The sequence below is a fragment of the Phycodurus eques genome, chromosome 15 (assembly GCF_024500275.1).
Source record: "Phycodurus eques isolate BA_2022a chromosome 15, UOR_Pequ_1.1, whole genome shotgun sequence".
Lineage (NCBI taxonomy): Eukaryota > Metazoa > Chordata > Actinopteri > Syngnathiformes > Syngnathidae > Phycodurus > Phycodurus eques.
The window spans coordinates 19,813,760-19,834,807 of record NC_084539.1 but is presented as its reverse complement, the minus strand read 5'-3'; the positions used below and the strand labels follow the sequence as shown (position 1 = coordinate 19,834,807).

Below are 21,048 nucleotides of genomic sequence, written 5' to 3'. Positions count from 1 at the left end.
GGCATTTCATTTCCTCATTGTTGCCACCCACTTAGTCCACACTAGTATCCAGTACTCCATTACAAAACAACCAAAGAACACATTCACTCTCATTTACGCGTGTCCCTGAACGCACCTCGCGCACACAGGCTGCTGCAACGTGCCTGCCGAATGCAAACGTGAATGGTGGTTGCCAAATACGGCGTTCATCCCCGACATATGAAGCCTCGTATATAATGTGTCCAGACGGGCTTTGTCCTGGAAGTCCTTAAGCAAAACCTGGCACTCTTGAATGAAAATGAACTTTCGTGCGAAAACCGTTCTTTGACGCCCAACATCAGGCAGAAGTGAACAATTCACGTTTGTCCAAAATATTTAATAATAATTCTTTTATTTATTTATTTTTTTTTTTTAAATGAAATTTTATGTATCAAAAGCACCTAATGGTTTTAAGAAAGGCCAAAGTGGAATGAGTAGTGGAAAAAAACATGACAAGACAGTTGTTCTACTGGTGCGCTGAATTGTCTTACTCGCGAGGACAGAGCTTAAGCTGCATATCAAGCTGTGTATCGAATAAATGCTCAAACGGCTTTCTGTAAAACGGTATTTCTTCCCAGTAATAAAATTTAGCATACTAGTAGAACAGCGGGTGCAGTAGTAAAATGAGTCTTACGAGTAACATTTTTGCTAAAACTGCTTTCCATAAAGCCCTTTGAGGATTTTCTCCTTATCCTAGATAACCATCTTAAGGTCAGTGTACTAGTACACTCTTTGTCCTCACTAAGACAATTCAGCGCATGACTCGAGAGGCTAGTACTAGTACGACTGTGTATTAGTAGTAACTGATTTTCCACTGCTGTATGACATTTGTACACACAAGTATGACAACTGTGTCATACTAGTCGGACCACTACATGTTACTCAGGAGGCAAAACTACTCGCGGACATATTGGTGCTGCTAGTATGGTCCAGGTGGCTACTAGTGCATGAAATGCCTAATTGTTGGGCCTAGTAGTGTTAATAGTGCAGCACAGAAGTTTACAAAAAAAAAGATTTAAATTTTTTTTGTGTACTATGAGGCCAAACGTAGCATTAGAAGAAGAAGAAAAGTTATTAGTAGGACACTTCTACCCAAGTGTGCTATTTGTCTAAATTGTCTTACTCGTGAGGGCGAAGAGCGTACTAGTATATAGGGTACTATGTGGAATAAATGCTCAAGTGGTTTTCGATACAGTGCTTAAGTAAAGCTTGTGTGTGTGTGTTGTAGGTTTCCGTGTGTCGTGACGACAGCAGCGTGGCGGTCCAAGAGGAGCCCACCAATGTCTCTCAGTACTTCCTAAGTGACATTTTCACTGAAGTGGAGGAGACGTGAAAAGCACTCGTTTAGCGCCGTTCCCTTTGTAATTTATGACGTATACAATTCACAAAAAGTTATTGGGCTTTGAGGGTCCCATTTTCAGATGAACCAAAAATGCACTATAACCTCTTTAGGTGAACTTGGACCTTCTCTAAACTTGTTTTGTGTATTTTAGGTCCATCCTGAAATTTGACCTAGAAGCCCAATATTCCAAACCTTTTTTGAATAATGTATATTTGTTCTCCGGCACTTTGTATATGTAAATGTTTCAGTTGACCTAGATTCCCTTTTATTTTTCTACATAGACATAAAAATAATAGAAAACACTGACTGACGTGTGGCATGTTGCTGTGGAATTGTGGGAGTGATGTAAAGCAACGGCAACCTCCTCTTCCGTGTGTTTTTAAACACGCCTTTTTAACGCGCTGTTTTAACGACTTTTCAACGAGCTAAATGGGACTTAGGCAAATTATGCAAATGTTATTGTTGTTGGTTTGCCTGTAGCGACCTGAAACGTGTTACAAAGTAGTTTCTTTACAATCCAAATAAACACGTTCTTCCACGCGAACAGCAGCTATTCTTGTCAGTGTTTAAGTTGATTGAACTTTGCACAATGAACCTCATCTGTTGCCGCTGCCAGTGCCTCTTCTGAACATGACCGCATAATTCACTTTGAACTGTTTTTAAAATGTTAGCCTGCCTGGTTTTGTTAAGAGTTTTAAGTTAATTTACTGCCTGGCCACACCTGTACTGAACCGTACAGTCTTGCAGTGTGGGTCCCTATTTGATTTTGTTGCCATTTCTGTTCCTTAAATTAGCTTAAACGGGCAAAGCTACACATGAAGGGAAGCATTTGCTTCTATTGAAAAACAAAGGTTGGACACCAATTAATTATCGCGGTGAGCGATCAGGTGTGCTGGGGTAAATACCCAGTTTCACTGAAATGTTCTGACATTTTGTATTTATTAATAACATAAATATAATGTGTGTATCTCATGCACAGTTGTTAATGTGTCTCATCCACCACAGTGTTCTGCATTTATTCATTTGCAGTGTTTGCGATCTGCTCGCGACGGCGGCGACCCTCCCCTTCCCCCGCTCGGAGATCATTGCTGTGTTCTGAGCAGCAGGTGAACTCCACGCACACATACATTCATGCAGCGGTAAAAAGTATGTGCGAGTGTACTATCGCACAGGTCGGCATGATGCAATAACGCTATCTAAAATAGAACTCCGTCACGGCATGCCTTATCTGTAAAATATGTATGCACACTGAAATAAACACTGCATAATTTGATGATGATGATTTCATTTTGCGTATCCTGAAAGTTTAACCTGAAAGTTTTTATTTCATGTAAACCATGTTTGAACGTTGGAACAAACATTACCAGTTATTGAAAACATTAGCTGTACATTTTAACACAAAAAAAAATAAATAATAAAATCTGGAATGGACTAAGTACATTTCCATTCATTTCAATAGGGAAAGATGATTTGAGATGGTGTGGTCACCAAACAAATGAAACTCATATCTCAAGGCACAACTGTAATAAAACAAATGTATTTCCTGTGTCCTCGATCTTCACGGCGGCGTCGCTAGGAAAAGTGTGTCACCGCAGGTTGACTCACAGTCACAAGCATTAAGATTGGGCGATAGTGAGCGCCTAAAATAAGCGTGTGGAAACAAATGATGTAAATGGAATTGTGTAACGCCGTCCCGGTTAAAATGTGACTCTGTTCCTTGCATACCAGATGTTAAAGAAACAGTGAAAATATGCAGTCTACTTTTAGTTGCATTTCATCAAAAAAAACACGAGTACAGCACATGCAATTGGAGTTGTAGTAAATAGTTTGTTCATGTACTTTCAGCGATTTGTTTCTAAATAACATGATACACGTGTAATTGTCGAAAATGTGTGAAGGCAGAACAATGCGAGTTGCTTCATCATGATTACTTGGCACATTTCTACCACTGCAGCATGCAGTTAGCTAGCTAGCTATGCTCTTGCTAAATGCGTACAAGCTATATTAGCTAGTTAGCTATGCATCCACCTTGAAAATGGTATCTTTCCTTGATGCCAAAATTTACAGGACTGCTCAGTGTCGTTAAATTCCCAGTTCGATTACATGATTCTTTGAAGCTGAACTTATATGCAAATATGATGTGATATATGTAAACGCAAACAAAGCGAAATCCTGTTGCTCTGTGGTGACTTTAAATGGCTGTCACCTTCATCATTCACCCAAACCGGGAGGAAGTGCTCAGACCTGTTTTGCTGAATGTAGAAGTAGGTTGCGCAAACTATATATCGGATTGTGGGGTATATAACTAGCAGCATGTATGTGCTCAAATGTCTGTCATGTAGTTTGAGCTGAGGGCTGAATGATATGTGCCCGTTACTTTTTGTCAAGCTCCGCAGATGGCGACACAACGTAAAAAGACGTAATTAGAGAGGCCGTGACAAAACTGATTCGGAGAAGAATTGTTTGATGTTGTCAATTCCAAGGATTATTCGTCGCGAATGCGTTAGCGTGTGCCGGCCTAAAAAACTACAGCCTCTGGCATAAAAAAAACTCTCTCATCTGAATAAACAAAATACAAGAAACGTGTATTTTTAATAGCATAAAAGCCTGAGTATGTTTTTTGTTGTTGTTGTCGTGACAAATTATAAAAACGGATATTGTTTGCAATTCACTGTAAAAAATCATTTTTACTTTTCGACTTAAGCACATTTCAGAGTCTGTACTTCTACTTTGACTACTAAGTACTGTACTTTATCCTTAGGCTGATATGAGGAATTAAAAAAAAAAAAAAAATATATATATATATATATATATTTTTTGAAACCATTCTCATACACAGTCATCTCCAGCATCATAACAAAAACACCAAGACTAATTTGGTACCGCCCAATGTCGGAATGTGCAATTACTTTTCCAACAGACATACAGCTCACATGCTTGGAATAACTCCAGAGTATGCATCGCAGTTTGCGTGAGTTACAAAGAGATAACGATAATATCTGACACTTTTGTCAATAAGGGCAGTACACATGCCTCAAGGATCAAGAATTACAATCGACATATTTTGACTGAACTTTCAGGAACCACAGAAAATTATGTTCTGTGACAATATAAGCACCGAACATACCAAAAGAAAATACCTAAGAAATTATGGGCTAAAAAAACAACAACAACAATGGGTTAAAAATCCACAATAATGATGAATGGCGATATAGCGGGTTTTCGCTATAATATTATCATAAACTGTAATTTCATTCACTTCCTGTGAATATGCTGCCCCCTCTCGTTTTGGAGGGCCCCAAAATCAAGTGTTAAAAGCATGTCATTGTGGAGCTGCTCGCCATTTGACACATTGCCGTTACCGTGGAAGAGACAGACTTATAACAGGAGGTAATTACATATTGGCATCAAACGACCTGTTGGGTCTGTTTCCCAAGATTGGTGTAAGTGAAGCAACAGCACTTAAGGCAATTAAATAAGGCACAAGCTGTTCTTCCAAACGAACCCTGATGCCAGCAAACGGACTAATTGTGGCTTTTATTGAATGCCGCACATTGTCACGCTGTCATTGTGACGCTCACCCCCTGGGGTGTAGTTACATTATACAATCAAATGCAGTGTTTGTTTCCCAACCTCTATTCAACCAAAGTGCTAATTTTACATAAGAAAAATCTCAGATGTAGTGCACACAAACGGATGAAAAACTGTGGAAAAACACAAAGGATACAAAAACAAAATTCACCTTTTGCACTCGTTTGCTCTTGTTTGGCCTAGCATGCGATGACGTCCTTCCATAGATGTCGACCAATGGGCGTGCTGAAAATCCCCGAACGCTCTACTCTAATAACGCAACTAATAATAGTTTCTTGGCTGTGTATCAGCTAATTGAGGGCGTACATAGCAATTACCAGCCACTCAGCAAGTTGATGAAAGACCAACAATGTTCTGTCGCCATGGAAAAAGTAGACTTGAAAGGTCTGGATATTTGACTGGTGTTTATTCAAACCTTGACTGACTTACCAATTCACTAATTTGAATGTTACCACACTGAACACAAATGGCACACAAACCCGTCTTTTGAGGATTTTTCACCGCTGCAGCGATGTGTTTTAAACAAATAGTTCTTAACAAAGAAACCTATAAAAACAATCGTGAGTGTATTTACTTTTGTCATTTTATGTATTTAAAGTCAACCCCTGTTATTTTGTGGTTTATTCTTCATACTCTTTTTAAGCAATCTTTTTTTTTTTAAATGGGTTTTTACAGTTTTGCAGGCAAGTCTGAATTTAGAGCCATCTTCACTGTAGTACAAACAAGCCAGGCGGCACTGAAGTTTACTGGAAGTTTCCAATACTGTATTTACACTATATTTACATGCATTTACATTCACGTGAGTGTCACGTAGAGCTGGAGATGATTTTCTTGAGCTTCATCACCTCCTCGCTGGTGAGCTGCAACATGGGGGCTGCCGAGCTGGAATTCATCATCAGCAAAGACGAGTTGTTCATCTCTGGCGTCTTCCAACTCGGCTCCCCGTCTCGCTGACGGCTCGTTGTCACCAAGAGGTCGTGCGGAACCGGGCCGGGGCTCTGGGGCGGCTGCCTGTCCTTGACGGTGGCCTCCCAATAAGACTGAGGCTTGGAGCCGCTTGACGATGTCACTTCTGGCTGGGAAAACTGAGAAGCGTCCAGACCGGTGATGGGTTTCGGAGCACTGCTGGAAGGGGATTGTGCTGCGTAGCCGGTGAAATGATTCTGTCTGGGGATGTGGCACATGGCGGACGCCCGGGTGGTGGACCCTGGGGTTGGCACTTTTCTACCAGGTACCCTGAGGTCTTCGATGCTGGCGCGCCGCTGGTGGGCGTTCGGGTGAAATGACAACTGTCCCGGGGGTGTGTCCTTGATCCTTTGCGCCGCCTCCTGTAAGAGCCGAGGTAGCTGCTTGGCGTCGTGCGTCGTACCCGGCGGGCCGTACATCCGCAGCCAGTTGTGGAACACCGACAGGGGGATCTCGATCTCCATTTTGCCATCGTCTTCAGGAGGTGAGCCGGGTAGGCCGTGGTTGAGGTTTAGCGTAGTCACTGCTGGACCCTCCTCTTGCTCTTGTTTCTGAATCCCGTACTCTGCCGGGCTCCGCTTGGTAATACAGGTATGGCTGTCGGTCCTCGTTGTCAAGGCAGAGTCATACTCTGGACTACTACTAGAGGTGAGGTCAACCACGGAGTCCTCCCTGACCCTGGCGAGGTCCGACATCGCTCTGATCATGGCCGCCTCATCCAGCTTCTTACTGCCGTTCTTACTCGCTGCCTGCGAGTACAGCCGCGTGTACAGCGAGGAGGGCGTGTTCAAAAACTTTGGGTTCTTGCTGACCGAGGGTGGGGAGAATGATGATTTGGGGTTCCTGTCCATCCTCTGACTCTCCGCTTTAATGCTCAGGTTGAGAGGCTCACTCAGTCCCGAAGAAGACTTGTATTGCTCGGCCAGGAAGCGCAAGTGCTCCAGAGGCCTCACACGTTCGGTCGGGGCGGGACCACACGGCGGGTAGGTGAATTTGGGTGAGGGAGCTGTCTGGGGGCTGTGTGACGTCATCATGGAAGCGGAAATGGGGGCATAAGAAGGCAGAATGGTGTGGCTTGGGTGATAGTAGCGGGGGGGTTGGACTGGGAGAGGAAAGCCGCTGCGATGAGGGCCAAGCTGAACGTTGGGATGGTTCTGTTGCAGATAAAAGTGCTTACATTTCGGTATTACGCCAGTTTAGAGGGAACAACAACCATACAACAAAAGTAGTCCAGTGGTTGTTCAAAGTATACTTCCCCGAGCTTCTCTTTATACCCGTGTAAGTCACGCCCTAAACATGGACTGTGCTCTATCTGACTACCATTGTCTTCTCTTATCCGAGGACGATGATCTTGTCTGACTTCATCATCGTCTGATTGAATCGAACGGGAACTATCCACCCAACCACAAACATACTGAACCGTCGAAATCAGTCATTAGTCTTCATTAAGCGAGTCACATATCTGAGACTTAGTTATGTAAGAAAGTACAGAAGTTAATCTATGATTCCATAATTTCTTACATTACATCAACTGCCTTGCTGGCAAATTTGGCTCACTGGAGTTGTCTAGGGTATGACCAATGAGTTCCCGGGTCTTCAACTACACACTCTAAGCACGTCCCCTTACTAGCACAGGTGGCATCTTACCACTCCCGAAGTATTATCGGACGCCTACCCTGATACTACGTCCTCTTCTTCCTTTTCCTTTCGGCTTGTCTGCTTGGGCGCCGCCACATCGTGTCATCTTTTTCCATCTATGCCTTTCTTCTGCATCCTCCTCTCTAACATCAACTGCCCTCATGTCGTCCCTTACTGCATCCATCAACCTTCTTTTAGATCTTCCTCAAGGTCTCCTCTGGATGTGTCCAAACTCTCAAAGTCTGCACTTTGTATTTCTCTCCAAAATGTCTAACCTTGGCTGTCCCCTCTGATGAGCTAATTTCTAATCCGATCCAACCTACTCACTCCTACAGAGAACCTCAACATCTTTGTTTCCGCCACCTCCAGCGCTGCTTCCTGTCGTCTATTCCGTACATCACGGCCCTCCTCACCGTTGTCGTATAAAACCTTCCCCTTCATCGTAGCAGAGACGCTCCTGTCACATAACACACCTGACACTTTCCCCCACCCATTCCAACCTGATTGGACCTCCTGTTTCTTCACCTCCTTACCACACTCATCATTGCTCTGCACTGTTGACTCCAAGTATTTAAAGTCCTCCACCCTCGCTATCTCTTCTCCCTCAACCCCTCTCATTCGTGCACATATAATGTCTGTCTTCGGCTAATCTTTATCCCTCTCCTTTCCAGTGCATGCCTGCACCTTTCTAAATGTCAGTATTGCAAAAAAGGAAGGGGCTGAGAGCTGATCCCTGTCTCACCTCCACCTTAAAGTCCACTTTCACACCCACAACACACTGTTCTGTACTATTCGAACATACTTCTCTCTGATACTACATCTGAAGACTGCAAATGAGAGAGAGCCAGGAAAACGCCAACTTCGATGGACAGTGTGAAAGGAGTTGGAAAGTTAGGCTAGTCAATCATTTCTTCTTGCAGCCCTGACAGGAAATTTACTTTCAAAACACTTGAGCTAGCTTTGGACATCTTTCGTCTCACCAGAAAGAAGTAACATTTTGCTAACCTGGTGGTGCAGCGGCATTGACATCATCATGCGTTTGATTTGTCTAGGACTGTCCGTGTCCTCCGCGCCGTAGCCATGATAGCGGTAGTGCTCCGCCACATGTGGCGACACCACGTTCATCGGCATTCCCTTCAGGTGGCACTCGTACGCCAGCAACAGCCTTTGCGGGACGCCGACAACATGCCGGTGAGGTTAGAGCCCGACACATAACTGACACCCCCTCGCCCCCTATCTCCCCGGTGACTTACTTCTCGTAATGGCGACGGGTGCAGGTGGCAGCGCTTGTGCTGCGAGGGTTTCCTCCCAGCGAGTTGTAGACCTGCTTCCAAAGCTGCTGTGCCGTCACCTGCCCAGACAAAAGCTCCATCAATCATCTCCATGTCGCAAAGCATTATTAGTTAAACCTCTTACAAGGCGATGCCACATAAAATTGGACTGAGAGGCCGCAGGGAGAAACGAGAATGTTCTTTCTTTCATCCATGCTATTGTATTTTGTTCACTTTCCGGTGTTTGAATGTTAATGACAGAAAGAAGAGGCAAAGTGAAAACGAGGAAAAACATAATTAAAAAAAACGTACCTGATGGTAACCCCCCAAGTCTCTGACCGTCTTGAACATCACAAACAGATCAACTGTGAGGAAAGAACAAAGAGTAGAAGAATTGTCTTACAAATTCTCACAATATTGATGTAATCAGACTAAACAAGTGGTAGGACGTTTTACGACTTGTCTGCTGGCCTCAACACAAACAGAAGCACTGACTTGCATTTGGAACCTACATTACAATGTTTGTTCCATGAAATTGTTTTAATGTATTCCCAACAAGCTTCTCATGTCGTGGTCTTCCCTCTTGTCTGTGCTGCTTCCAGTACGTGTGTGTGTGTGTGTGTGTGTGTGTGTGTGTGTGTGTGTGTGTACATGATTATTATTGTTTTTGTCCGACAATTTCAAAACCACTCAAGTACTTTGTTTGAAGCCCAGATGAGGGATTCTCTCGATGGGCGTATCTCGCCTCTTCATGAAAAGGTAGAGATTCTTCAGAAAGGCCTCCTCGTTCATGCCCACCAACTCCCTGCGGTGCTCCTCCGGGACGCCCAGGTGAGCCTTGGCCATATGTGCCTGAGAGCACACAAAACAACACATATGGCTTTGACAAAAGGCTCACCGTTCTGTTTCTTATTGACGAATGGTCGTCAAACACATTAATCAAATCTGACAGCCGCGCCATCGCTGCAACAATGCGTCCTTTCGTGGATGACGTGTTACCCTTACGGAATCTGTCAAGGCACGTAACCGCTATTTGACTCCATTTGAGCAACGTGCGAACACCCATTTTTCACCCAAAACACCCAAAATCTTCAGTTTCACCCTAGCCTTACCCCAAGCGCAGCTGCAATCTGAAACCTTTAAACCTAATCCCTGAGCCCGAACCCTAAACCAAGTTTAACGTCAACCCCAACTGTACGCCACAGGTCAATCTGCGATTCTAAATATAGTTGAGTATTATTATAAAACACAATGTATATACTGTATCTATTTTGTTGGACCAGCCAGATGGCAGGCGGCTGGATCTGGCTCCATACCCGGGAAGCTCATTTTTGTTTGCGAAAGCTCAGGTGATACGACATGGCATTTCGGATTGGCCGTTACGTCTGTAATGTCGCTACACTGCGATTCAAATTGCGAATAGTTGTCCATCACTCGAGTTGCAGAACCACGCACGCTCCGTGACGGTTGACCCGCGTTCAGCCGTGTCGCTCGGTGTAATGGGTTTGAAATTTTCAATCCTAACCCTACCCGCAAACCTAATCCTAACCCCGTCTGCTACTGCAATCCTAACCACAAATCATAACCTTGAACCGTACACCCGTCTGCAACCGCAAACCATATGACCCCAAACTCCTAACTCTAAACACAAATCCTAACCCCAACATGCAACCCTAACCCTACCCTGACCCCAAACCTAACTCCAAAATCCCCAATCGTAAGCCTAAATGTATTTGTGTTGAAAGGACGAAAACTTCCCGTACTCACCATTTCCATCACGGGTGCAAGTGAGGGTGCTGATTAGTCAGCACCGGGTGCCATCTGAAACCACTGCAACACACACATACGCACGCACGCACACACACACACACACAGACACAGACACAGACACACACGTGTACGTCCCAGCGGCTGTTTGCAAGTGTATGACAGCGTCACACGGGCTGCGTACTTCAACGTCCCGCTGCTGAGATTTGCACGGTTTGACAGGTCCAACCGGCTCTTGAACAACTGCAGCGCTGTAAAGATGATTCTGATTGTGATTCTGATTCTGAAATCGACCGCGTGGCGCAATTTGGCATTTGAAGTAAGCAATAGTAACCCAAGTCATAGTACTGAGTCTCCTTTGACAGGGCGACGCGTTGGCACTTTACGCTCAGATTGGCATCGGAGGGCATGAGGATTCGATTGAATGTGAAGATATTTGCCGGGTACCCAAAAAAAAAAAACAGATGGCAGCGCTGAATATATGTAGGCTCAGCATGTCATGTCATGTCGTCATATTAACGATAATAATTATCCACGCACAAGCAGGAAATGCAACATTTCAACGGCTGCCCGTCTATTTTTGGCAAACTGAGATTAGATTGTATAAAACATCCCTATTTCAAGTTTTGTTTAATTTGTCGCAGGATCGTCTGTGCAATCCTTTTTTAAAACTTTTTTTTGGTGCTTTTTTTGTCTATGTATCGCTTCCCGATGCTACGCTAATGCTAATTGATTGGCATTCGGGTTCCTGATTTGAGTGGTAGTTTAAGAAGTTTAACAAATTGCACGAATAGCTTGAATACTTAGCTGTTGTTTTTCACGGCTCAATCGCAACGGTGTCCCTCCTATTCTAGGGATTGCTATGATACACTTAAAAAAAAAAAAAGTAGTTGTATATACCTTTAGGTATTTATCAGGGGATTGAATTACTTTTGAGATGAAAATCTATATTTTTGTACATTTTTATAAATGTGTAAATGTTATCTTTAAGATGAATACATTTGTATTTATATCAATATTGTTGAAATAAGTTAAACAGTCACAAATATAAACAAACACAATAAAAAATAAAAAGGGAAAAATAAAAAAAAGGAAATTGTAGAATTTAAGTGAAAAAAATTAAAAAATGACAAAGTGAATACAAAAAAAAATGGAAAATTCAAAAAGGGAAAACTCAAAAATGGAAGTTGAAACTAAATCTGAAACAAAAATGTCAAAATTAGTTGGAAAAAGTGAAAAATACAAAAAGAAATGTGAAAAGGGAAAATTAAAAAAAAAAAAAAAGTTCATTTACATCAATACTATATCCATCAAAATGTGTCACCGTAATGTTTTTCTTTTTCACATTTCTTCAACCTCAACCCTCGTATGGTTCGAAATGTGTGCCGAAGATAAACTAAGCCATATAATATATACTATGATATGTAGTAAGCCACATAGTTTAGACAATAAGACTTAGTACATACCATATAGTATAGTCGTGGTACTTGAGTCGAAGTTACCAAATACGGCTCCGAAAGTCGCTGTTTCACTCAATAACTGTGACGCGTCCTTGATTGATTAATTGTGGCTTTTAACACCCAATTTGCAGCAAATGTCAGTTTTGGACGTCTACGTGTGACGATATTTAACCATCATTCCGTACGCGGACAGGGTACCATCGGCTCACTGGGGGACGGACAGATACTGTATGTTACCTGAACATTCCCTGATATTTATCTATCATTAGGCAAAGATGTCGAGATGCGATTTCATCTCGTGCGGCTCAGCCGGTTCGACAGGAAGGAGATTCGGCAAGCGTTAATCACATACAACGCAAAGACGCTCCGTTGGAATGGCGTGATCATTACAGTGGGTGGCGGAAAGTTTTCAGACCCCCCCTTAAATTTGTCACTCTTTGTTATATTGCAGCCATTTGTTAAAATCATTTAAGTTCATTTTTTTGTCCTCGTTGATGTAGAACAATAACAAGAAACAATAAAATGGAAAAAGGCCAAAATTAAAGTAAACATAAAAAGTGAAAAATACAATTGAAAATAATAACAAAATTAAACAACAAAAATAAATACAAAAAAGAATTTAAACTGCAAAGAAAAGTCAAAGGTTATTTTTCAGCAGTGAAAAAGATGTGAAAACTTAGGTCAACAAAAATAATAAATAATACAGACAAAAACAGAAAAGTGACATTTTAAAAAGTGGAAAACAAAAATGTAAAAAGATAAAATAGTAAATGGCAAATACTTAAAATAAAAATAATAATAATTAAAAAAAGCATTTTTAACAACTACAATTGAATGTGAAAATTGAGTCAAGAGAGAAAAAAAAGTGAAAACAAAAGTTAACTGGTGCTAGGCATTCATCGGAGGGGCTCTTTGGAGACACTGAAAAAGTAAAAAAAAAAAAAAAAAAAAAAAAAAAGAGTTCAAACCTTTGTCGCCAGCCCCTTGCAGAATTACTTGTGGTAATGCAAGCATGTTTTTGTTGATTCTAACCGCCTCTCAGCAAAACAAAGGCAACATTGATACAGCCGGCAGACGGAAGTCAAGACGTGAACGTCACGCTCGTCCATCTGTCTTCAGCTCTGAATGTCAGGAATCGTATATTGGGAAGGATGACATCATAGTCATAGTCTGTCAGTCACCTATTTTTATTATATATCTACTTCACTCACAAAAATATCGGGCTTTCAGATTTCTCTCTGAATTTAAATTGATCTCTAAACTTTCGAATGCCCAACTGTTCCCTGGTTCAGTACTTTTGTTTGACAGCAAGGAGCTGAAGGGCAAAATCTACGCATCATTTGACATCAAATGCATTATTACGATCAATCACGCTGACAGCAGATGAACCAGATGTATGCGGTCTATAAGGAATAATGTGGAGCGAGTCGGTAATTATTGTCATTATTATAACTACCCACAGCTCTTTCAATTACGGAGTTATGAGCATGTAAATACACTATGTTATAAAGTTAACTTCAAAGTGTAATCTGTCAGGCTTTGTGGGAAAACAACAGTGTGGAATACAGCCTTGACGCAAGGACTAATGCAGTGTTGTTAGTTACTTATGTTAAGCTCGCTTGCTAGCTACAGTATTTCAATGCTGGAAACAAACCCAGTCCTTACTTGCTGTTCGGAATTTGCGCTCACAGTTTTTTGGACCTGCGAGCAAAAATTGGTAGCAGTGAACTCGGCTCACTTCACAACACGCGGCCATTTGGCATCGTGAGATGATCTTCAAAAAAAGAGGCTTCAAGATGTTCAATGCCAGTCCTAGTTAAAGTCGACTGTCAAACTCGATGTAAAACAAAGAAAATGGGTCATACCACTTTAAGTAACGGATATTCAAACACAAACGGTGCAGTGGCACGTAGACAAAACAATAGCACAATACTCGCAGGCACATATTCTTCATCCTCTGCAAAGCAAACAACTAATATTAATCCAGATTGCTGCGTCACTAGCAGTAGTTGTGAAACTCTGCTCTTTCGTGTCTGCGTGACTGTCTAACACTGCCCCTGGTGGCCGAGTCGCACAGACCAGAAGGCGCCGCATTGAACTAGTCATAATGCACAACCTGTTCTTTACATTCGATTTAAAGATGTTAATACTACATGTTTTTCTAAAGTACAATGTGCTACGTTCCTTATTTTAAAAAAAAAAAAACCACATGCATCTCCAGTCCCCGCGTCCGATCTCCGTCATCGGGAACATGCGGCCATGTCGCCGGACTTTAACCAAGAGTCCGACTTGTGACATTCGCAAACCCCGCGGAGGCCCGAGCGTCGAATCTGCATACGGAATGCAGAGGTGACGGCAAATATGACATTTGCAGCCCGACTAGAACAGCCGGATGATTCCATACGTGAACGTGCATATTACCGCGCCGGCGTCGACGCGCATCTCGCACCGCTTTGAATTCTTTGTCAAGGGCGTGCCTTTAGTTTTTGCACAAGTCTCGTTTTTGTAGTCCGCTTGTTATTTCAGGCAACAGTTGCAACTTCGAGCAGGCTGAAAGCCAATAATGAAGACAAATGTGGTATTTCCACTAAGTGCCAGGTCTAAAGCTGAAGAATTTCCTTGCTGTTGTCACAGTTCCTACACTGTGAGAATTACATACAAATAAACAGTTGGATTTAAATAATGTATACAAAAAAACATTGAACGCGTCTGAACTAAAAAAAATGAAAATCTAGAAAAGTATCAAATGAAAAAGTAAAATCTGCCAAAGTAAAATGGAACAGGCAACAATTGTAAAACCGAAAAAAGTAACAACTGAAAAAAGTCAAAACAAAGTCAAAACTAAAGAAGTTGAACTTCAAAAGACTAAAAATGGTAAAAGTAGGAAAGAAGTAAACAAAAAAGAAAAACAGCCAAAATTAAAAACTTAAAAATGAAAATAAAGTAAAAAAGGCCATGTGACAAATGTGAAAATTAAAAAAGGATAAATGAAAAAGGCCAAAGTCAAAAGAAAGAGAGGAAAAAAATGGAAATATGAAAAGTAAAACTCAAAAAGTGAAAACTAAAAAGACAAAAGTTAACAAATCCAACATAAAAGTGTGACCAGCAACAAAAGTGAAAATTCAAAAGAAATAGAAAAAGTGAAAAAATAACATTTGAAAATGAAAAAAAGTGAAAAATAAAAAAAAGTCAACAGTTCCAAATTAAAGTCACACATAACAGAAATGAAGATTAAAACAAGACAAGGCTAGAGTACAAAGTAATAATAAGAAAAGTCATTTAAAAAAGTAAAATTCAAGAAAATTAAAAATGAAAGTCAAAAATAAGAGAAAAATGTAACGTCAAATATGAAACTGAAACACAAAGTCAAACGTACAAAAAGGAAAAGGAAACGAGTAAAAAAAATGGAAAGAAAAAGTGACAAATGGAAAAACTGAATAAGACGAACTTCAGAAGAAGAAAAAAAAGATTTCACTCCCATGGTGTTCACGGTGAAGGTCATGCCAATTTCACTCTAATTGCCGCATTTAACCGAGAGCACGGTTGGGCCCAATTACCTGCCGGCGATGTCGGAACGCCCAAGAACAAACTAATTGACGACATTTTCTTTTCACAACGCCTTTTGGCCAAACGTCGTTAAGGTTCGGCCACGGCTGCTGCAGAACGCGCGGTCTGTCCGCAATCACGGAAACCGCTCTTGTATTCCGTCCCGTTGGCGTGGACTGCACCTAGCGTCGCAATTGCAACGGCTGACCTAACGTGATAACAGCGACGGTGCTTGATGATCACCGGCGTGTCCGTGGCGCATCGTCCACGAGACGTTTTTCAGTTCCTCCAGATGGTTTAGTTTTTTTTGGCATCGCTTGGAGGAGAAGGTTGGTCCAAAATTGTTGTCAATCGTCATGTAATTGACGATTTGCCCAATTACACCTCTGACAAAAGATGCCGTCACGCCGCATTCTTGCAACAGTAAATTACAGCGTCGGTGGCGACGTTATTACATCGGGGCATTTCTGCCTGAAAGGCATGTCTGTGAATTTTTTTCAGGGCGGGGGATAATTTCCAGAACCACCCACGATAACTGAAAATAGGTGATTGAGGGAGACCATATTTTCAAATAAAAAAATGCATTTGGACTTTTTGAGAATTGTCATCACGATAGACATGCCTCCCGAATTTCATGGCGCGAAGTGAAACAGGCTTTTGCGGCTGAATTTTTGAAATTCAAAAGTCAAAATGACCGCTTTGAACCAAAATGGCTGAGTTCCTGTGTGTTTTCAGGCACGGGGTCCTTGAACACTTTTTTTTTTTTTTTTTTTTTTTTTTCTCTGGATCAACTCTTGATAAGACTGTTCTACCACATTTTATGTTGCCACGTGAAACTGGCTTCGGGGACGGAATTCTTAACAATTCTGGAGGGTGCTACCAATCCTAAAGGTCCACGTTGAACCAAAATGGCTGACATTCTGTGTCATTTCAGGCATGGCTTCTTGAGACGTTTTTTTTTTTGTGTGTGTGCGTCTACTCGTGATAGACACGTCCACCAAATTTCATATTGCTAAATGAAACTGGCTTCGGGGGCGGAATTAAAAACAAAACAAAAAACAAAGACTGAAATCTCACAGTGTTAAACGTGTTTTGCATGTCTGCCTCAGAGTGCTCTGAGATTTCTGTATGGAATTTCAATGTTCGCACGGTGCCATTTTTTTTTTCTTTGCTCTCCACAGGCATTCCCCTTTCCTCCCACATTCCAAACCACATGCATGATCAATTAATTTAGGTTCATGGGTGTATATGTACTATGTAAGTATGTATGTGCATACGAATGGCCATTTGTCTTTATGTGACCTGCGATTGACCTGTGGCCGATCACCTGATTGGCCAATGAGAGCTGGCCTAATAGGTTAAATGATTGTAACGATAAGTTTGGTTATGAGGCCAACAAGCTAATTTCATGGACTCCAAGAAGTTAAGTGATTCACATAGTTATCTAATGACAATCATTTCTGCTTAAGGTGTGGCCTAGCATCATCCTTTTTTTTTTTTTTTTTTTTTTTTTTTTAAATAAATTGCCATCTTGTAATAAGGACAGCCTTTTGTCAGAATAGCTGTGTGCTAGATTCAGGTTCATTTGGTGTCATTACACCGCTCCCAATTCCAAACATACTTAACTGCCTCACGCCAATTAAAACTCATTCACTGCCAGTCCTCCGTGTTAACATGGATATTTCAATTCAACAGCCGTCAATGGCAGTGAATGACTTAAATGTGTCACACGTGGATTCCCCCCCCCCCCCCCCCGCCCCCCCCCTCCTATAAATGTTATTACCCATTCTAATATTTATTGTAAAATATTGAGCAAATAAGACTGTAAGGTACGCATAAGAGTACAGACTACAAATAACAATGGGAAGAGTATGTTTAAGTGTGTAAATGTAAATGGAACCTGACCAACACTAATAGACCCCAGTACTCACTTACGGTAGTGAAACTTGGACTACGAATGCCAAAGTTATACAGAGACTACGTGTAACCCTAAAGGAACATGGAACGCCAAATGTTGAAAATAAGCATTCGCGACAAGAAAAGATGCATTTGGATAAGACAGCAGACGCAAGTTACCGACGTCATTCAAAAAATAAAAAGCCTTAAATGGCTATAATAGAGAGCTAAGAGAGACATGGCTAGAAATAAAATATTTTTTTAGCATGCCTGTGTGTGTGTGTGTATATTTATATATATATATATATATATATATATATATATATAGCGAGAGAGGGAATCTCAAAGAATCAAAAAGTAACAAATATAGACTTTAAAGTAAAAGTTCAAAAGTACAAAACATTTCAGAATTTAAAAAAATAAAAAAAATAAGGTCAATGAGGAATAACAGATGTCAAGAAGAAAAAAAAGTCAAGCATATAAAAGATTGGCCACAAAACCGTTTGCACATGGATACTACAATGGCGCCATCTAGTGTCGAGACACCAGCACACACAGGGGAAGAGGTACCAGTAAGTAGTAGAGTAAGTATACCTGTACTCAGTGTTGAGAAGATACATTTTTTTATGACATAATTCATTATGTACAGTTATTTGTAGCACTTCAAATCAATCCCAGAAAAATAAAACTTAAGTTTGTTTACAAAAAGAGTTGACTTCAGAAGCCCCTGCACCTCGCACCCTAAGCGTGTTGTATTGTTGTACTGGAGCACTTTTGAGTTCATTCATTCGATCTTCATCTACATCAGCCACCTTTGTCTACATCTTCATCATCTAACCAAATTATATGAATAATATGTGTGAATGCTAGTTTATAGAACTTAACTGGAATGAATGATAGCGTTGGCATTGTTTGCTAACTTCATCGAGTGAAGGTCCTCCAAACACCCGTTGGTAAACTGCACATGACAGGCTTGAATGACGGGATTTGGGAAAATGTATTATGCTCATTATAATGCCTCAATGGGATATTTAACAATGACTGATTGAAGAATAAATATTGGCACAAATAGAGGGCACCCAATTCAAATTTCGCTTTGGGCCCAGTGGACTTGGAGGCGTGGCAAAGGACAGGAGGCAAAGTTGCACACAAGTTAGGGCAATGCGGCAGCTGATTGGACAACCGTTTCCCCGTTCAGCTAGCCAATCAACAAGCAGCAACTGTGTGTATAAATTCTCTGCTCCCGAGCTGGTTAGCTACCGTGTTTGAAAGACGCAAAAGCGGAATTCGAAATTATGTCTGGCAGAGAAAAACCGACAGTGACGTCAGCGCAAAGCCCAGGACTGGAGTGTTACTAAGCTGACAGTTTTGACAATACTTTTGGTTTCTTACATTAGTGTAAATGTATGCATGAGGGACACTTGCGATTAAATGTCTATGATATTCACACTCCTAACTATCATTAATACACAGTTGGCTAAAATGTCGACCTACATTTTTCAACGAGCGATTGAAAAGATTTATTCCAATCATTCTTCTTCGGCGGTCATTAAGTTGGTTGCGGTTGCTGACTGGCTCGATTCAAATTCATTCCGGCCAATAGTCGATCGGTTTTTGCGCGGGCATTTCCGTAACGCACCAATCAGAGCTGGCTTGCTTGAATAAGCGATACGGCTCGTGAATGTTGATTCTTTTATTTTATTTTTTTAAAAAAAGCAACTCTCTTGTACTTATAGAGAATGGCAAGATGGCCACCAAGGCCGGCCGCAAGTTGCGCTCCGGCCACCGGCGGCGTCACCGAGCTGCTCATAATTTGGTTCTTCACTGTGAGTAAAATATACATATATATATATCAGACCCGGCCCTCCACATCAGTTGATGTGGCCCGCAAAAGCAAATCGTGCAAGAAGTCATGTGATTCTGACTAAAATATTAAATTGTCATATATAATCAATGTTAAAATATTGCAACCATTTTTTTGGGGGGGGGTGAGAGGAAACCGGAGTACCCGGAGAAAACCCACGCAGGCACGGAGAGAACATGCAAACTCCACACTGGTGACGCCGGGATTCGAACGCCGGTCCTCAGAACTGTGAGGTAGATGTGCTAACCAGTCATCCACTGTTCCACCTCTGAGTATTATATTGTCTGTTTGTACATGTTGCTCAACTGTTCAAATATCGCGTAGGATCCAAACATATTCAACCAAACAAAAATTATTGCTTATTAGTTGTATTGTTGCCGTAAATAAAACTGAAATCTGTGTGAATTCCGTCATATTTGAATTAGAATGGAGAACAAAAAAGGCGGCATTGTGTTGAGTGACGACATGTGGGAGGGGCTTCTGAGTGACGTGCCTCATTCCTCGCTCAGGTCCGCAGTCTTGTTATAAGACAGCCCGTTCAGAGCGAGGTTGTCATTTGGATTCATCGCCTTCTACGGAGAGCACGATGTCCGGACGAGGAAAGGGAGGCAAAGGTTTGGGGAAAGGAGGCGCCAAGCGTCACCGCAAAGTCCTCCGCGACAACATCCAGGGTATCACCAAACCCGCCATCCGCCGCCTGGCTCGCCGCGGCGGCGTCAAGCGCATCTCGGGCCTCATCTACGAGGAGACCCGCGGCGTGCTCAAGGTCTTCCTGGAGAACGTCATCCGCGACGCCGTCACCTACACCGAGCACGCCAAGAGGAAGACCGTCACCGCCATGGATGTGGTCTACGCCCTCAAACGGCAAGGCCGCACTCTCTACGGCTTCGGCGGTTGAAATCGCCGTCGAATTAAACAAAAAAAGGTCCTTTTAAGGACCACACACACACATTCTATAGGAGCTTTTCTGTTCTCGCTGCAGTTATTTGATAACAGCTTTCTTCTTCATTCGTGTTTTCCAACGTTTGGCACGTGAAGGCACCGCGCTGTCGCCATCTACTGGCCAGCATGAGTCCTGGTCTTGGTGAAAATGCAACACGCCCACTTCGGTTTGTGTCAGGTGCTGTGTTCCATTTTCGTTTTAGAAATGAAAATCAAACACTTATTCCACTTTTCCTTCCTCCTTTCAGACGACAAAAGTGTTGTCATTGTCTTTTTCCAAGTCGTGCAGCAATCTAACAATAGTGTGATGCAGTGTCTTAGCACTAGATGGCGCCATAGTAGTAGTTCTGGGCACTCACTATGTAGTACGTGAGCAAAAGCGTGGAGGTGAACATGGCTTGACTATGCAGTGACATAAAATGAGCTGTAATTTGCTTCCTCAGAAACATGCACAATAAAATCACATTATTAAATATTTGCTCTTTACCCGCAATATTGTATCTGCTGTACTTTAACTTGTACAGCTAATAAAGGCTTTCCAGTATGTTGGTGACACTCAATATTAATCTGTCTCACTGTTAGTAAAACAAGACCGTAAGCAGCTAATATGTTTGTGTGTGACAATGTTCAATCATCAGTGGCGGGTTTTGGCATGTGCAATACGTACGGCCACACAGGGCCGCATTGTTTTGTAAGAGACCAAACTCGTCGCATAAATAAATACTCAAATCCGACGTTTCACACAAG

General features: G+C 41.9%; 3 protein-coding genes across 8 annotated transcripts in view; 2 read left to right on the top strand and 1 right to left on the bottom strand.

Annotated features, from left to right (window-relative positions):
• The window catches only part of zgc:162472 (uncharacterized protein LOC553495 homolog), a 22,529-nt gene extending 19,735 nt beyond the window's left edge, over positions 1-2,794 (top strand). Inside the window, exon 26 of one of the 2 annotated variants that reach the window (XM_061698519.1) lies at positions 1,247-2,794. In XM_061698519.1, coding sequence (XP_061554503.1) covers positions 1,247-1,351 — 105 coding nt within the window. In that variant the 3' untranslated portion in view covers positions 1,352-2,794. The remainder of the gene's footprint in view (positions 1-1,246) is intronic. The other variant, XM_061698518.1, reaches the window with a different exon arrangement.
• Positions 2,795-5,309: 2,515 nt separating this feature from the next.
• Positions 5,310-15,884, bottom strand: arid6 (AT-rich interaction domain 6). 5 transcript variants are annotated; one of them, XM_061699124.1, is made up of 8 exons: positions 15,611-15,884; positions 10,778-10,844; positions 10,594-10,656; positions 9,525-9,678; positions 9,139-9,191; positions 8,809-8,906; positions 8,561-8,720; positions 5,310-7,071 (listed from the first exon to the last, which is right to left on the bottom strand). In XM_061699124.1, the coding sequence occupies exons 3-8, from the start codon at positions 10,600-10,602 to the stop codon at positions 5,758-5,760; spliced, it is 1,788 nt and encodes a 595-aa protein (XP_061555108.1). In that variant the 5' UTR covers positions 10,603-10,656; positions 10,778-10,844; positions 15,611-15,884; the 3' UTR covers positions 5,310-5,757. The 5 variants fall into 5 exon arrangements, with proteins under 5 accessions (XP_061555108.1, XP_061555105.1, XP_061555106.1 ...); XM_061699121.1 differs by lacking the exon at positions 15,611-15,884 and adding an exon at positions 10,928-14,238; XM_061699122.1 differs by lacking the exon at positions 15,611-15,884 and adding an exon at positions 10,942-14,238.
• A 4,046-nt stretch (positions 15,885-19,930) lies between these two features.
• LOC133413822 (histone H4) lies at positions 19,931-20,849 on the top strand. Its single transcript, XM_061698662.1, has one exon. The coding sequence runs from the start codon at positions 19,946-19,948 to the stop codon at positions 20,255-20,257; it is 312 nt and encodes a 103-aa protein (XP_061554646.1). The 5' UTR covers positions 19,931-19,945; the 3' UTR covers positions 20,258-20,849.
• Positions 20,850-21,048: the final 199 nt, after the last annotated feature.

Excerpts from the sequence above, each read along its gene's own strand:
- arid6 (XM_061699124.1), bottom strand. Across the intron at positions 8,907-9,138 it reads ACTTGGGGGGTTACCATCAG|GTGACGGCACAGCAGCTTTG; the intron begins GTACGTTTTTTT and ends TTGTCTGGGCAG. Across the intron at positions 8,721-8,808 it reads ACCCGTCGCCATTACGAGAA|GCTGTTGCTGGCGTACGAGT; the intron begins GTAAGTCACCGG and ends CGTCCCGCAAAG.
- LOC133413822 (XM_061698662.1), top strand. The coding sequence starts at position 19,946 with ATGTCCGGACGAGGAAAGGGAGGCAAAGGTTTGGGGAAAGGAGGCGCC.